The 16955-nt window shown below is 40.9% G+C and overlaps 1 protein-coding gene across 3 annotated transcripts in view; it reads left to right on the top strand.

Moving 5' to 3' along the window:
* rgs3a (regulator of G protein signaling 3a) overlaps window positions 1-16955 on the top strand; it is a 227543-nt gene that overhangs the window by 9801 nt on the left and 200787 nt on the right. The window contains exons 4-8 of one of the 3 annotated variants that reach the window (XM_079524842.1): window positions 2141-2191; window positions 6841-6899; window positions 7526-7620; window positions 8122-8190; window positions 10074-10134. In XM_079524842.1, coding sequence (XP_079380968.1) covers window positions 2141-2191; window positions 6841-6899; window positions 7526-7620; window positions 8122-8190; window positions 10074-10134 — 335 coding nt within the window. Of the gene's footprint in view, window positions 1-2140; window positions 2192-5436; window positions 5597-6840; window positions 6900-7525; window positions 7621-8121; window positions 8191-10073; window positions 10135-16955 lie in introns of those variants that run through there. The other 2 variants (XM_079524843.1, XM_079524844.1) reach the window with 2 other exon arrangements.

The raw sequence follows: 16955 nt of genomic DNA, 5'->3' as shown, positions 1-16955 counted from the left end.
CCTGTCCTTGCGGCTTAAACAAGTTTGTCGATACAAACAACCAATGTTGGATTCACTATAAAATATACATTTATAAATGTGCCAACATAAAAAGCAAATTATGAGTTATTGTCTGCACAAATTACTCTCAGTACGAGCTGTCTTAGTCAGTTAAACAAAAGCTTTTCCCACAGCCAAAGCATGCACCTAAACTTAATAAACGCTAATTCAGCACTGTGTTGAAATCACAGACATTTGTGTTGCCAAATGAGAATGCTTGAAAATAACACCTTTTGAGTGCTGTGATCAAGACATAATTTCATGTTATGTTACACGATATGTGTGTGTATGGGTTGAGACACCAAGATGTCTACTCTGTTTTCTTTGTCTCCACTGGGAGTAGATAGGGCTAGCTGTTAGGGGTTAAGTGACTTGCTCAGGGACACTTGGACGTGTATACAAGGGCGAGCGAGTTGGACGCCCGATTCCCAGATGGCCTCTTTACCCTGTTCCATGTACTTGTCCTTGTCATCGACCATATGATACTCGGACAAACCGTCTGCTCAGCTTGACCACAGTGTGTGATCGGAATTACCAAATGTAAATGCAGTGAATTGCTTTGAGTTTCCGAAGAACAGGAAAGCACAATTTACAAATACAATAGTAAAGGATGTTTCAATTTCTGTGAATTTGGGAGGAGATTCAATTGCATCAAATTATTGTGGGTCATTTGTGATTTTAGGGGTACAATGGCTATAGATCAAATGCTTCACACCTGTGTGAAGTGAGGGGTGCTCTTATCATCGTACATCATCATGACATAACATTTGCTCAGATACAAATTACGTAAATTCTACCATTACATATGGTGTAAATTCTCTATTCATTGTAAAGGTAAATAGTGCATTTATATAGTGCCTTTATCCAAGGCTCTTTACAGAGATTGTGCATTATATTCACACACCGATGCCGGAGGAAACCATGCAAGGCACCAACCTGCACATCGGGAGCAATTAGGTGTTCAGAGTCTTGCTCAAGGACACTTCGACACTAACTCTGGGAGAGCCCGGGTTCGAACATGGGAGCCTTGCGGTTTCCATCATGCAAGTCTCTCTACCCCCCGAGCCACTGCCGCCCATGATGTAAATTCTCCATTCTTTGTCAATGGGAATTTAATGTTTGTGTAAGATGAAAATCTACACTAATAGCTGAATATAGGAGGGGCTAGCGCCTCTCAAAATTAAAAATGTAAAACTACCGGTAAGGAAAAAGGAAATCCACTATTGGCCGTATGGCAGAGTATAGAGGGCTTAAATGGTTTAGCAAACATTAGCTTCTTAGTAAAAAGAGTAATATTAACTTGTGCCCACTAAATATAGATAGCCTACATTTACCCAAAAAAAAAATATATATATATATATATATATATATATATATATAAGTTGTCAAACCTGTTTTCGTCAACCCGCACACTTTCGTCCATGCATATTGATTTGACTGCCAAAGGCATCTTTGTGTCTGGTCCCATTTTTTTCTCCCTGGAAATAAAAACGTCTGGGTTTCCGAGGCTAGTTCCATTGTGTCTGGCTGGTTCAGTCATTCGCAGAAAAGGTATTTTAAACAGTATTTTGACCTAGGTGGCCAGAAGCTGATTACCATGCCAAGTTCAGTGTGGGAACGACAAACATCTCGTGTACCCAAGCCCTGAGGTTCCAGGAGTGTGATCACACTACAAGTCTCCCACATCTTTGCCTAGTTTGCTATTATGAGGAGGATTTAATTTAGAATCATGATGCCAGTGTTAACAGTGCCCATGTCAACAGTGCAGGCGGGACCCTCTAGCAGAGTTGGAGAGACCGAGAAAAAAACAGCAGTGAAATTACAGAGACCAGGAGACATTGGGAAAGTTCAACTAGAAAAACAGTCACCATAAACTATTCTGGCTTTGTCACAATAGGCGAACAATCAAACATTCAGTGAACATAGCAGATGCTCACAGCATGAAAATCGGCTATTTATGGCGGAGGAGTGTGCCAAGGATAGACCCCTGAGCGGGTTAACTGGTTAACTTGGATTCCATGAAGTCTACTATTATAATGAACCATGGTACAGTTCACAGAGCCCTAATTGTCCTGCTTTTCTTCTCTCTGTTTTCCCATAGGACAGCTGAAGCTCTCAGTTGTTCCAGGGGATGGATTGCTTGTTGTTAGTGGTGAGTATGCAATTAATAATCGGATAAGAACCAAAGCTATAACCATTCATTTTACAACCTCTGTCAGTGTATGTCAGACAAGTCTTATTCGCTTCATACCATCATCATTCTCGTTAGTCTGCAAACCTCTAGAGTCTTTGTAGGAAGGGGACACTTAAACCACTTAAGCCCTATGATTTTTGGAAATGTTTGGACATATGGAAATATGGATGCCAGCCTTTTCCAGGTTGAAAGTGATTAAATTGTTGAAGCATACAGATGATTAATGAAAATAAAAGACATGCAGACAGTCAGACAGACACAGTCCGACAGACAGACAATCAATCTATTACAAATGATGCCTCTTTCTCTGAGACAATTGTGAGTAGAAAAGACCCATAAAGTGAAAGCCACACAAACCTCTTTTGTGCGTATGTCATGTCAGTCAAGGGTTTCAAAACACAATTGCCTTCCGAAATGTTTGTTACTATATAGTAATGTTTTGATTTAATGTGTGAAAACTCTGCCAGGTGGCATGCCATATACCTCTTGCCATCTTTCTGTCTGTGTGGGGCATGCGATGATGGTATTGTTTTGGGTTTGTGTGTGTTTGAAGCGACGCGGGGGTGTGGGGAAGGTGAAGCAAGCATTGTGAGCTTGCAGATCTGATATATTCAAAATGATTTTATACAATCTTACTTGGACTTAGTTCCTCCCATTCCTATTGGAACATTGGGCGACGATTCACGTCCATTTGCTCCGGACCCTGGCGACTCTCCTTGCTCCATGCCAGCTGACACCCATCTCGCTTATACAATCTATACATTTGAAAACATGTGAAGTGGGACATTCTACATGTGTCCTTTCTACTTTTGGTACTTTAAGTACATTTAGATACCAATATTTTTGTACTTTTACAAGTAGTAAATTGTGACTTTTACTTGTAACAGAGTATTTATACATTGTGTTATGATATTAGCCCATGCACAGTACATCTTAGTCTATGTACTTGAACTTGAGATACAGTGTACTTGATATGTATTGTGTACTGCCTGTACTGTAGCATACTTTATCGATAGGCTACGAGAGACATCTCGGCGGCAGCAAGGTCAGCCTTGCTGCAGTAGGCACGTTCTTCTGTCTCATATCTTATTGTCACGTCATTATGATCCAGCACTATATATGTTTCCTGTTTGTGTAATAAACTTTGTGAACCTTAGCGTGATACTGTCTCGTGTCCGTTAATTTGTTCTCCCGGGCCCGCCGCCGCAGTCGCCGTACCAAAGGAATACTTCAACAGGATTGTCACACACCACCCAGCCTGCACACACTACCTGTCTGTCAGAACCAGACGAGGGTCCAGTACTTAGAGATTACAACACATTGCAGTATTGATCCTTATGTGAATACTTTTCCCTCCACTGCAGTATGAGCTAACAAGAAAACTCAATTTCCTCACATTCTCCCTTCCTTCACCGTTTACAGTATCTGGATAATATTTACTGTGTAGGAATAGTTACTGTCACACCTGAGTGACTTCAGAGACTCAAACCGTTTTAAACCCTTTTCAAAACTTCCATGGGGGCAAACAGTGGAATGGATGACACAGAAAACACAAACGCAAGGTACAACAAGTAGAATACATTTGGCTAAAAGTTCACCACTCCAAGTTTAAATTTCAGCACATAATACTCCTCCTCAGGATGAATCTTCTCTTCTCAGACTTTATATCCCTAAAACCACCCATCTGTCACAGTGCAATTCAGCTACTCTGGGATATGATGAGACACACAGTGGCATTTTTGATGGTGCTTTCATGGGGCTTATTTCAGTTTGGAAAGTCTTGCTGGAAAGGATGTACTCGTGTATCCTCGCTCACAGATCTTCAGAGATGCCTCCTAATCCATGCTCCTCACTGCTTGGATCAAGAATAAGAGATCCTCCGTGACTGTCAACATGGCGGAGTCAGGCGGACCGCATTGAAATTCCGGTTCAAGTGAGGACAGAGCTATGGGATGGAGCAGGGTTTCTCAAAGTGGGTGCCATGATGCCATTCCAGGGGTGCCTTAGATTAGAATGCGTTGATTTGGAATTCATCAATATCACTTCAGTTACTTAAAAAAAGAAAGAAAATAATCATTTTAATTCCACCACTGAAAGCAACCGCCTAACAACCAATCTTATCCGCTGCGTAGGCCTATGCTACTTTCACTCATTGTTTTCCTCTCTTTCAAAATCAACCTTTTATGTTTTGTAATATTGTGTAATTCATTATCAATCATTCCACTCAAACACTAATTCTGTTACATTGCAGTCAAATGATAATTCATTGAAACACATTCTTTTCAATAATATACCTAGCATGCAGTTAACGGATGACGAATAACCATTTAAGTCCATGCTAAATCCATAATGTATAAACTATGGATAAGGGGTCAGGGCAGATATAGGCCTTTTCGGGGAAGGGTCAGAATACATTTTGGATTTATATGCTTATTCGTCTCAACTGCTCACTGTCTTTGTAGATTTGAATGTAGGCTACATTCCTCTCAAATGCTAATTTGAGAGGAATGTTCACAGTTTCTTCAGTAACTCCCTTTCTATTTGTATCTGTTCTTGTTTGAATCTTATTTGTGTGTGGTGACATCTACTACTGATTATACAGCCTACTAGGCTAGAGGTGAATATAATGTAGCTGTGCTGTACAGAAATAGACATAAAGAAAACTTGAAGGAAAATATTAAAAGTTGTTGCTGTCTCCTGTCCCGTTATTGAGCCTGTTACAAAGACCAATCAATCACATGAACTATAGGCCTACTGTTTCAGCTATAATCTGTTATCACTTATCTGTGGGACTGGAAATACTCCAGTAAAGTAAAAAATAAATAAAATCATAATTTACAAGTACAGTATATGTAGCCTACTATTCAAATTCCAAATAAAATAGGCACTTTGGTGAACAAGAAAGGACTACTTTCTCCGGCAGAGGGACTTATGGCGGAGCAATTGATTGTCATAGGCTACACAATGTAGACATTTTAATTACACAGTTAACCTCGTGTCATTACAGTAGCTAGCTTCGCTTGTCCCTAATTTCAAACTACCTTCAGTCCAGAGTAATATAGTAAGTGGCGACAATAGTGTTGATGACTACCATTGTAACAATGGAATGCGGAAGTGCTCATTCTAGCTAAATGGGATAGTTCCAGCCATAGGAGCAATGTTTGGAACTATAGCCCATAGGCACCCACTTTGCGGCGAGATCACAGCGTGTCTCCTACTCTACACTCTGCGGAAATGGAAAGTCTGGTGACGCGAGGTTACCTTAACTTCAGACAGACGTGTGGCCAGGCCATATATTATGTGAAAGTGTAACCAATTCTACTTGAGAACAGTACTTGAACCAGTGATTTTCCCCGTCAAGAGGTTGGTATTTTGTTTAAATTACAAGTAGCCTACTATATTTATTAGGGATAACAATTGATGTAGGCTAGTAGGCTAAGGCTATACATTGCAGCCATAGGCTAATGCTCGTTTTTTAAGTTTTCCACTCGACACCACAAACACTCAAAACAGGTCTGGTCAAGCCAGGTGCAGAGCGAGTGATGCATTGCTTATTTTCTAAAGTAGGATGTAGGAACATTCACTTATTTATTGTCTTGATAAAGCAGTTTAATTAGCGTAGTTAGGATAGGAGTAGAAGTTATATACCGGTAGGCGCGTTACCGTTAATTGTTTACAAACATTGAGGGTACATGCGCACTTTGAGCAGGTGCCGGATTCATGTAATCAATTCCCAAACCTATTTTGTGAAGCGCGAGAGGGAGAGAGAGACGAGGCAAGTTAAGGCGAGTAGACGACATGTGATATATTGCATGTCATGCGTGCCCTATAGGCCTACCGCCTACATATAGGCCTAGTAAAAAAATCTCCCATTAATAATTTGGCATCAGGGCGTAGGGCTAATGTTTATGCTACTAGGCCATATATCGTTGTACTATAGGCTAGTATAACTATTAACTGCAACCATCATGATTCATGTCATTATAATGTGCACAGGTGTACCCCCCCCCACCCCTTAAAAAAAAGCCTTTTAAGATAGTTTCTAAGTTTAAGCTTATTGTCTGTATGTTCCATATTGTTGTAGTATACTTCCCTTGTTCTTATTGTTTTGATATAATTTCTGTTTTATTAATGTATTAATGTATTTTTTTTAAATAATTGGTACAAGCACTTTGTAACAGTGTTAATACAGGTGTTATATACAAACTGTAAATAAGGTTTATTATTATTAATATTTCAGCTCAAGTAAATGTCCCTGCACTGGCTTAACCCTCAATGCTTCTTATACAGTAAATAGCCAACCTGCATGGCTAGATTAGAGTTTGTTAGGAAAACTGCACCATCAAATACATTGGATTACAGGCTCTTTAAAGGAGCTGCTGCTGTTTGGTAATGTTTTGTCAATTATAGCATTAGTTATAGAGGAACCTGAGTGCAGGTTCTCTGTCTTTAAACATCGGCACTTGCCAAGCGTGCACCCTGCCTCAACACTCGGAGACAAACAGAAACATGACCCTGTTGCAAGGTGTTATCAGTGACAGACCATATAGTAGGAACTATCAGGTCAAGACATAATCATTTCTATTGATGTAATACTTTGTCCACAGTTCTGGAGGCTAAGGACATGCTTGTAGATGATGCAGGGACATGTGACTCGTATGTTAAGGTATGTAAACATTGAATATACTGTAAATATTTAAGCACGGCTCATGTAATTTAGCTTACATGAGCCGAGGATGATATATTTGGCTTAATTGCTTTGATTGATTGAATACTTTAGTAACAGTTTGAAAATAGTACAGTGGTACGATTATACAATGATGCTAAAAAGGAGAACACAAAAAGCGCTAAGGGCTTGTTTCCATTGTGGTCCTGTGTATTCAATTAATCAAAGGGAATTACACTTTATAACAAAGACTTACCTCCATTCGCAGCAATTTATTATTGGGTGAGTAGACACAGAGCACGACAAATTAGAATGCTGCAGAGATAAATTCCTATTTCCTCCAAGAAATTGCATATAATGTTCTTTGGTCTCGTGTAGTCAAACGATCAGAGGTTGGTTTTCAAAGCAGTGGGCATAGGTTTGTCAGCGCCCGTGGTCAATGGTCATGCATACATCGAACTTAGATGTCACTAGACATATCAGTAGGCGGAGAACTCTGATTGTCTTGGCTACACAAGCAGGACTACATACTGTAAGTGTTCAATGACTGTATTAATGGAAATACATGCAATCAATGGAATATCAGCCAATTCTAGCGTTATTCTGTGTCTCTCTGTGTTATCCAGATCGGTATGGTCCCAGACAGTGACCCTAAAGACAGACAGAAGACCCAGATGGTTCCGCATTGTAGGAACCCTATCTTCATACAGACCTTTTCTTTGTAAGCATCCAAAACAGTTCTACTACCATCCAAATCCTATGTGAATGTTGTGCCTCTCTAAAATGGCCTTACATTATTGTGCAAGCATAATAGTACATAGTTGTACAAATATATCATTTTAAATCTAAGTATTTGTGAATGTCTTTGCGCGTGTGCGTGCATGCATGCAAATTACTCTGGGCCTTTTATTTTATTGTTATCAGTCTCACTCCAGTGCTTTCCTAGCCTCCAGTTGTTGATGTGGCCAGCATGACTCACAGTGTGCCAGTCTGTCGCTCTAACCTTCATGCCCTTAACCCTTTTACGTACTGCTCAGTCACACAACCCCCCCCCCCCCCCCCGCAACCATTTAGCCACATTAGCTCATACTCAATGTATTTTTATTTCAAGGACCCCCCCACCCCACCTTTTGGACCCCCTCTGTTTATTTCAGATTTATGGATTTGTTACTGTATGATCATTTTTAATTGATGCAGAAATCAAGCTTACTTTGTTCCCTAGCGTTGTCGGTGCGAAGGACCTTCATAAACGACTGCTCTTCACCATGTGGAACTCGGACACCAAAACCAGGTACCTGGGTGAGAAGAATAGTCATGTTGCACATTTTTGTTGCACAGCTAGGTACCGTAGCTGTAGTGTGTGTATGTATGTATGTATGTATGTATATATATATATATATATATATATATATATATATATATATATATTTATTTTTTTGAGTGGTGTAAACCACTCCTACAACTGGCTTTGTTAGTCTGTGCGCAAAAAATTAGCATGGTTGCTACGGTCACCCAGTTCACCCGGGTGTGATTTCATTACGTCAGAGCTGATTTCATTACGTCAGAGCTGATCAGGCTATATAATACCTTACACCACTCAGTTCACACGGGTGTGATTTTTTTTATATACTTTTATTGCAATTCATATTTCAGTACATTTCATTTTGCAGGGCACCTACTATTGCACAAGAAACCAGCTAACTCGGTTCTCCATTTTATCTTCTTCCCATAAATCAGTGCTATTGAACACCGTTTACGTCTGTGTCTGTTAAGAAGTGCTTCTGACAAAACCAGCTAACTCCATTGGACCCTCAAACTGTCTGCTAAAGCAGCTAACTCCACCCACTCTCATGCAAGTGTCTGACGATATTTAATGTCACAATACCAACCAATACCAACTTTGATGAGGCAGTATTGTGTGTCATTTGACTTTCACAAACAAAAGCCAAAATAAATATAGTGATATTAATAACACTTAAGTAATAATAGTGATATTAATAATGATACATTTAATGGCCCCATAATTTGTCCACTTATTCGATCTTCCGTTATACTCACGCAGGCTTATCGTTTCTAATTCTGTAAGTTATTCTCTCCAGTTTCAATATTTTCTGTATCGTTTCTTTCCATTTTTGGGCAGCAGCATCAATTATAAAATGACATTTTGCTGCTCTAGTGGGCAGCTTTAGGTGTGTATGTGTGAGAGTGTGTGTGCGTACATGAGTATATACTTGTGTTGTGTGTGTGATGTGTCTGGAGTTACTCTCGCCTCCTTGCCTCTGTAGATTTGTGCTGGAACAGGCTCATGGTTGGGGACGGAGCACATATGGTCGGATGAAGCAATAATCTCTGAACATCATCACATATATTTTTTTACCATATTTTATTGAGTGGAACTGGAGGGAGAGCATCCACTGTCTGATGAATATTATACTATCCATTCTGTGGTAAAACATTGGGTGTTTAACACCTGATCATGTGGATCTTAGGATCCACATGGGAACAGTGTGCATTTTTATAATCCTCGCCTATGACATTCCAAAAATAGGGATGCCAGTATCAAAGTGGCTAAGGCGCGATTCATACTCCTATTTTAGAGCCGAATAAAAGTCGGTTCGGCTCTGTAGCCTACAATGTGACGTCATTTGAGGTTCGGGGGGGGCGGGTACCGTCCTAAAGTCGGCTCTTCGGTGCTACTGAAAATTTCTGACGAGCCGAAATCATTTCGGCACTACAGCGCCGAAACAGCAGTAAAATAGCAGTATGAATCGGCCCTAAGTATGTCTGTTTCGTCCCGAATTCATCATTCATACTGCCTCATCAAAGTTGGTGTATACGTTGTTAGATACTCGAAAGGGCATATATCATCACTTTACCCAAATACAGCTCAAGTGAATTTTGACCGTGGAGATTGTTTTTCCGTCTGACTTCTGACAGTCATTCTAATCAATGTTGGAAAACACACTTTCATTGGTTCAATATTTGTACAAGCCACACACAGACGTAAACGGTGTTCAATAGCACTGATTTTTTTTTAAGAAATGGAGAGGTTTGATTGGCACCATGACAAAAATTTAAGAAAAAAGGGCTAAAAAATAATTGGCTACTCTACATTACAGGAAAATATGAAACAGAAATCTCTCTAATTATCCATTTATCATCTTCTCTGTACAGGAAAAGTGAACTACTGGGTTGTATGAGCTTCGGTGTACATTCCCTGATGGAACCAGACAAGGTAAGTTTGTTTGCATATACTGTACCTTTCAACATGGATGTATCACTGAGGCAGGATATTATAATGTCATCTTCTGGTTTTCCCATAAGACCAATGCAATTCTACTTGACTATTGTTGCTGACTTCTGTTGCAACACATGATGACATGGCATTATACAGATGATGTATGATATGACATTAGCTATCTAAGGAAATGGTTTCCCCCTGGCCCTTCTCCCTTCAGATAAGATCAGCTATTTTCACATTCCTCTTTCAGTAAAGAAAGGGTCATTAGCTCAGTCACCCCCTCCCTTCTCTAACCAACATAGAGTTTCATTGGGAAAGGGAGACCTGTTAACTAACCTTGCAGCACTGGGCCAGGTTTTCACTACAAACTGACTAGTACGATCTGAATTGCTGTAATAGCCTATCTTTCTCACATTTATGTATCGTAATGTGACAGTTTGTGACCTTGTAGATCAACTCTTTTTTATCAACAAATTTAAAAAAAGTTTGCCTATAATGACATCTGGCAATCTGGCAATAAACACACACACACACACACACACACACACACACACACACACACACACACACACACACACACACACACACACACACACACACACACACACACACACACACACACACACACACACACGATAATACACACCTGCTTGAAGTAAACATACTCGATAACGTGGAGGTAATCCCAATCCTAACCCCTACCTGAATCTTTTGCTAAACCCAACTCCCCAAATCATTTTCAACCATAAAACGGGCATTTATTTTGTGAGGACCAAAAAAGTCTTGCACGCAAGCACGCACGCACACTCTCACTACCCACAGAGACACACATGTCTTTTTTGCCGAGCTATCCCAGGTGATGACAGATGAGCTTGGGTTCCAGGAGTTCAGCTTCATTCTCTGGCTGCAGGCTGCTTGGATTCTCCTCTGCTGTGCTGTAGCCTCACGGCTGCTTGTCTTAGCCCTTCCTCTTTCCATTTCACCTTTTAGTTATTCAACTTTCATTCATCCAACTGTTTCTCAGTAGCATTTGCAGAGCCTGTTTTGCCCAAATACAAACAAACATTTTAGGAGTATTGACTACAATTTGTGAAGAGTCTGACATTTTAGGAGTATTGACTACAATTTGTGAAGAGTCTGACATTTTAGGAGTATTGACTACAATTTGTGAAGAGACACATGAATGCTCATTATGAGTGCAGGTGCATTATAATGGTCCCAAAAGTATTCATCTCTCAGAGGATCGCCACTTAGCCCATTAAACCGGGAAAGCAGCTGCTATATATATATATACACACACACACACACACACGTGCGCGTATATATACATTTGCGAAAAATCATGAAAGTGTTGAATAGGACAGCCAAATGCATATATTTTGGGGGTCTTTGTGGCACGAAAAGGTTGGATAACTACGGATTTAGAAAGCATTTGTAGAATCGGCCTCAGGTCTTAAAACCGATTACATGCCACCATTTACTCCAGCCTCCCTTGCTGTGGATTTTAGCTGGGTGTGTTATTTTGAAAATTTTAAGAAGAAATCATGCGATCCACGTGAACCGGAAGTAGTAGTAGCCACCGCGGGTCACCATCGCTCTCGTCAGAACCGCTAATATAGTAGCTGCGAGGTCGCGTTGATTTTTTTTATTGAGCCCCTAACATCGTCCCTCACCACAATACACCTCTATCTGAGCTTCAGTTCCGAGAAAAACGCCGCTAAAGATTGCGCTTACAGTACAATGGAAGTGGACGGAGGGAAAACATTTCATTGGCGTTACATTGTGGAAGCAAGCGTTGCCTAGCGACGGGGAAGCTTCTATAAAAATCAGCGATACCTTTCTGAATCAATTGTAATCAATACATCTCATCTTCTCGTCATTGGCACAAGTAGGTTCTGTACCTAAATACGAGATGCGATGCAATGCGAAAATGGAAGCCATCGTTCTCACGATAATAAAGACGCACGCATATGTATTTCTAAATATATATTTTGTTTAAAAAAAATCAGCTTTTTGACACTTTGACCTTTGCTCTTAATGGAGAGGGTTAGGGATTAAATGATTTGCTTCACTATTTTCAAGACTTCCGTGTGTCTTTGTCAGAGGTCAGGCCACCCCTTCATATTCATGATATTTGAGCTATTCTGAGAACTCCTGTATGTCTGTGCTCCAACTCCAGACATTGCGATAGATTTGTCGTGTCTCAGTTTCCCCATCACCTGCCCTATAAAACTCTGAATGTTAATTTAACTCAAGAGTGTACACATGGGCCCTATCTGGTTCCATTTGTACACCCTCTGTGTTCAATTAACACTGAGGATTTTACTGTGTGGCTACTGGCTACATTATCTCCTTTTTCAGGATTTTTTGAGGGGTTAGAAATCAAAGCTGTGAATATGTACAATGTTTCACACATGAGCGCTCACACGCACACCGCACATGCAAACAGACGGAAATCAATCAATACTCTGTCTCAGGCAGATGATTATCACCAGAAGAACACCTATTTTTGAGTGTGAAAAAAGCACTACAAACTAACAATCCTGTTTCATAAAAATGGCGTCTGTCCTGTAGGATTTACCCCAGTGAGTAGTACACAACTGGCTATTTGCTAATGAGGGAGATTAGGCTTTGAGTCACACAGTTGTCTCTTCAGTTCTCTCCCCTCAAAGCCTCTTGTCAACCCCCCCCCCCCCCCCCCCCGCTTTCATCCGCTTTCACAATTTTTTGCACTCCGTCCGTCCGTGTGTGTGACTGTGTGTGTCCGTGTGTCCGTCCAACATCCGTCCGTATACAGCTAATCTCTGGCACCGTTTTCCCGGTTGATGCCAAACTTTGCACACACACTCCCTGGATGGCAACGACTAACCACTGCCCCAATTTCTTTAGAAGGGCCTGTTACAGTGCCACCATGAGGCCGATTTTTGCAAAACACATTTCTTTACATTACTTGTACACATTTTATCCATACATTATGCAAATTGGTGCACACTTTCTCTATAGTCATGTGATCAAGACGGATCTGTCCATTTCTCATATTCTATTACAATTGGCTAAGATTGCCTTTCAAAGTTTGCAGAATTGGTCCGTTTTGAAGAAAATGCCTCTAATCATAAACGCAGCGTGCAATTTATGTGATATCTTGCACGCACATTCCTACAAGGCATAGGAATAAATCCCACCCTTTTCACATTGGCCTGCAGGCAGACTTTTGCTACACATTTTTGGAACAAATCAAAGGCGTGAGAAGAACTGGCACCCTTTTCACAATGGCCTATTTTAGCGCCACCAGGAGGCCACGATAACCTACCTGGCCTGGAGTAGTTTCCTGTTATTTCATGAAGAATTCACAGAAAATATATAGCTGCAAGCAGCAATAAGACGGGACCACAAGCAATAAGAAAAATCACACCCGTGTGAACTGAGTGGTGCAGGCTGCTCAACTGCTGGCTGCAGTTATAGTTATACTGCTCAGTGTGAATGGCCCTTTTAGGCTACTCAACAGTGCCACTTTAGGTCACCCATTGCAGCTGTTCGTATCGAACCTACAGACAGACAGACGAGGCATGAGTTATGCCTGTTATCGCTACTTGCAGCTATATTTGTACACATTTTCACGTACAAACTTCTCTTCAACTGGGATTTCAGATAATGGTTTAAGCGTTTTTTAAACTGCTCAAAATGGTGTCAAATCTGAGGGCGGAGCTTACTGGTCAAAGTGACAGATGTGTTCCGCATGAGTCAAGGCACATGTGTAAACAAGGTCCATGGATTTTGGCCAAACAAGGCACGAGTTATGCCTGTTCAAAGCTTTCATTTTCAAACGATTGCTATAGCGCACCCTTTGGTCAATTGGAGTAAGACTGGTTCCAGCGCTATTTGGCATGACCCTCTACCATACTGTAAAGTTTCATAAACATGTGTCTCTGGATCTGCATGTATGTATTAGGGGCAGAAGAATATTCAAAACTGCAATTTGCATTGGCTCATTGGCTGATTACGAACGTGTGTGTTTGTGTGTAGAACATTTCGAGCAAAAATCCCAGGAGGAGATTCGATTTAACAGTTTTCCATATAATTCAAAATTATGGGAGATCTAAAGGTCAGAGGTCAAGTCAGAACACAAAATTTGATCGGCATGAGGAGAAGCATATGCGTAACAAAGTTTTATGGCTGGCGGTCAAACCGTTCAACGGTTCTCTTCAAAGTTTGCATTTTCAATTGGGCGCCACCCTTTGACCAATGGTCGTGGGCTTCGTGTCCTCACCGTTTGGCATGGCCCTCTACCTCTACCATATTGCCAAGTTTCCAGTTCCAACCAGAACTGCTATTTTTGGCAGTAGAAGAAAAAGAAGAAGAAATGTCCAGGCAAATACAATAAGGGACCAATAGGATCCCTTAATCACATAAATTCCATAAATTAGAACAAATATATAAGAAGTAGTGAAAATAGCCAATGAACAAGATTGTAGATCTGCTATTTTCACTCGTTTGGGTCCTGGGCAAATGTCTAATTTCTTTTTCGTGTCTCAAGCTAAAATATTTGAGAACCACTGCTGTAAAGAAGGAAAGTTCACCTTCAGCATATCGCTGTTGTCAGGGAAGAAACCTCTTATCTGCATATTTTTTGTCACGTCATATGGCTATTGATAGGTCTCCATAGTTACCCACTATACCGATCTAAGTCTGACATCACAAACTCCATATTTGAGCGTGGTTGATCTAAAGCTCCATATATGGAACCGGCAGAGACGTCTAGTGCTGACATCATGCTAATGTAAAATAACTCCATAAATGGATATATAACTGACTTATCGTGACATCAGTGAGATGTCACGAGCATCACCAGCCAAGAACTATATACTGTAAATAATGAGTGGAAATCACACCTTAATTCATATACAAGCAGTATTTTCGTTAGATATTATACCGGGATCTTGACGTCTCGGTTAAGTTCCTACCAGACACCACTGTGACTCTGGGAAACCGGTCCCCACTTCATTCCCACCAACGTCCATTCATAGCAGAAGATTTAATGATGGAAGGAGACTCTCAGGTCTCCAGTTCTCAGCGTCCATATGCCCGTGCCTCCACCGTCCTCCATGAACACGTGAAGAGGAGCCACAACGACCTCTACTGCCAAACACTGAGGGAAGAACTGATCACCTCAGAAGCCCGTCTGCAAATTAACTGCTCTGTAACCAGCCAGAAACATGGAGACACCGATCCAAAACCTGACAGTCATCAGCGGTTTACCAAGAATGTAGCTCCGGCGGGAGAAGGAAAGACGCATCAGACGAGTTACACTGGAAAGAAAACCCACATCTGTCAACAGTGTGACAAGAGTTTCTCTCAGTTGTGCAGTCTGAAGACTCACCAGCGTGGCCAGACGGGAGAAAAACCTTTCCACTGTCAGCGATGTGACAAACGTTTCACTGATTCCAGTGCCCTGACTAAACACCGGCGTTTCCACACTGGAGAAAAACCTTTCATCTGCAAGCAGTGCAACAAGAGCTTCAGTGATTTAAGTAATCTAAATAAACACCAGCGCATCCACACTGGAGAAAAACCTTTCCACTGTAAACATTGTGACATGAGTTTCAGTCAGTCAAGTCACCTGAAGACACACGAACGTATCCACACTCGAGAAAAACCTTTCCATTGTCAACAATGTGAAAAGAGTTTCATTCAGTCGAGTGACTTGAAGAAACACCAGCGTCGCCACACTGGAGAAAAACCTTTTCACTGCAAACATTGTGACAAGAGTTTCAGTCAATCAAGTCACCTGAAGACACACCAGCGACGGCTCCACACATGGGGGAAAAACCTAACCACCATAAACGGTGTGATAAGAATTTCTGCCCACAATAATAATATGAATAGTAATAACTAGAATAAGTGTCCCTCGGGGCACAGGTCTCCACCAGGATTGATATTTAGATAAAATCAGGAAAAATTTTCCTTGGCCTCTAGGGAGTGTGCATACAAGGTTTTACACAGATCGGTGCAGTTACAGGTGAAAACACGAATTATAGCGCCACCATGAGGCTGAGTTGAAAATATTCATGTGGCATTCCTTCCTCTGCCTAGTGGGAATGTGCATGAAAACTTTCACGGAAATCACACAATGTGTTCATGATTTGACAGACGGACACACACACCCGGACGGACGGACGGACGGAGTGCAAAACATACTCTCCCCATGCCTTCGGCCTGGTGGAGACAATAATACAAATATATAGCACCTTTCAAAATTGTGTTACAAAGTGCTTCACACATGACATAAGGATACAAAACACAAACGGAACAAGAAGCAACAGGAAACATTCCGACAGTGAGCAAATAAAATAAGCAACGGAAGACATTTCGATAATCAGCGAAATAATGATAATTCAAAAAGATTAATAGGAGTTAGCAGTAGCACTGAGGGCTGTGCGTTTTCAAAAGGCATTTAAAAGAGGAGAGTGATTCACCTAGCTCAGTGGTTTTCAACCACCACCAGTGGTCCATTTGGTTTCATTTTATGCTCTCAAGAGTTAAATTATTGTTAAACATCTGCATTACTTAATTTCATTTACAAGAAGTCTACACAATTAGAGAATGTAGAATAATTGTTATTTTGATCAACGTTTACCTGTTATCTCTCCTATGGTACAAACGGCAATACAGCGTGGAAATGTGTACATATCTTTTTAGTTTTGGGTCTGAGAGGCTAAATGTCATCAAATGGTGGTCCGTGGCTTAAATGCAGAATAAATAATGGGCCTTGATATGAAAGGGGTTGAAAACCACTGACCTAGCTTGATCTCCAAGAG

This window comes from Electrona antarctica, assembly GCF_951216825.1.
Source record: "Electrona antarctica genome assembly, chromosome: 16".
Classification (NCBI taxonomy): domain Eukaryota; kingdom Metazoa; phylum Chordata; class Actinopteri; order Myctophiformes; family Myctophidae; genus Electrona; species Electrona antarctica.
This window is presented reverse-complemented; position numbering and strand designations above follow the sequence as displayed.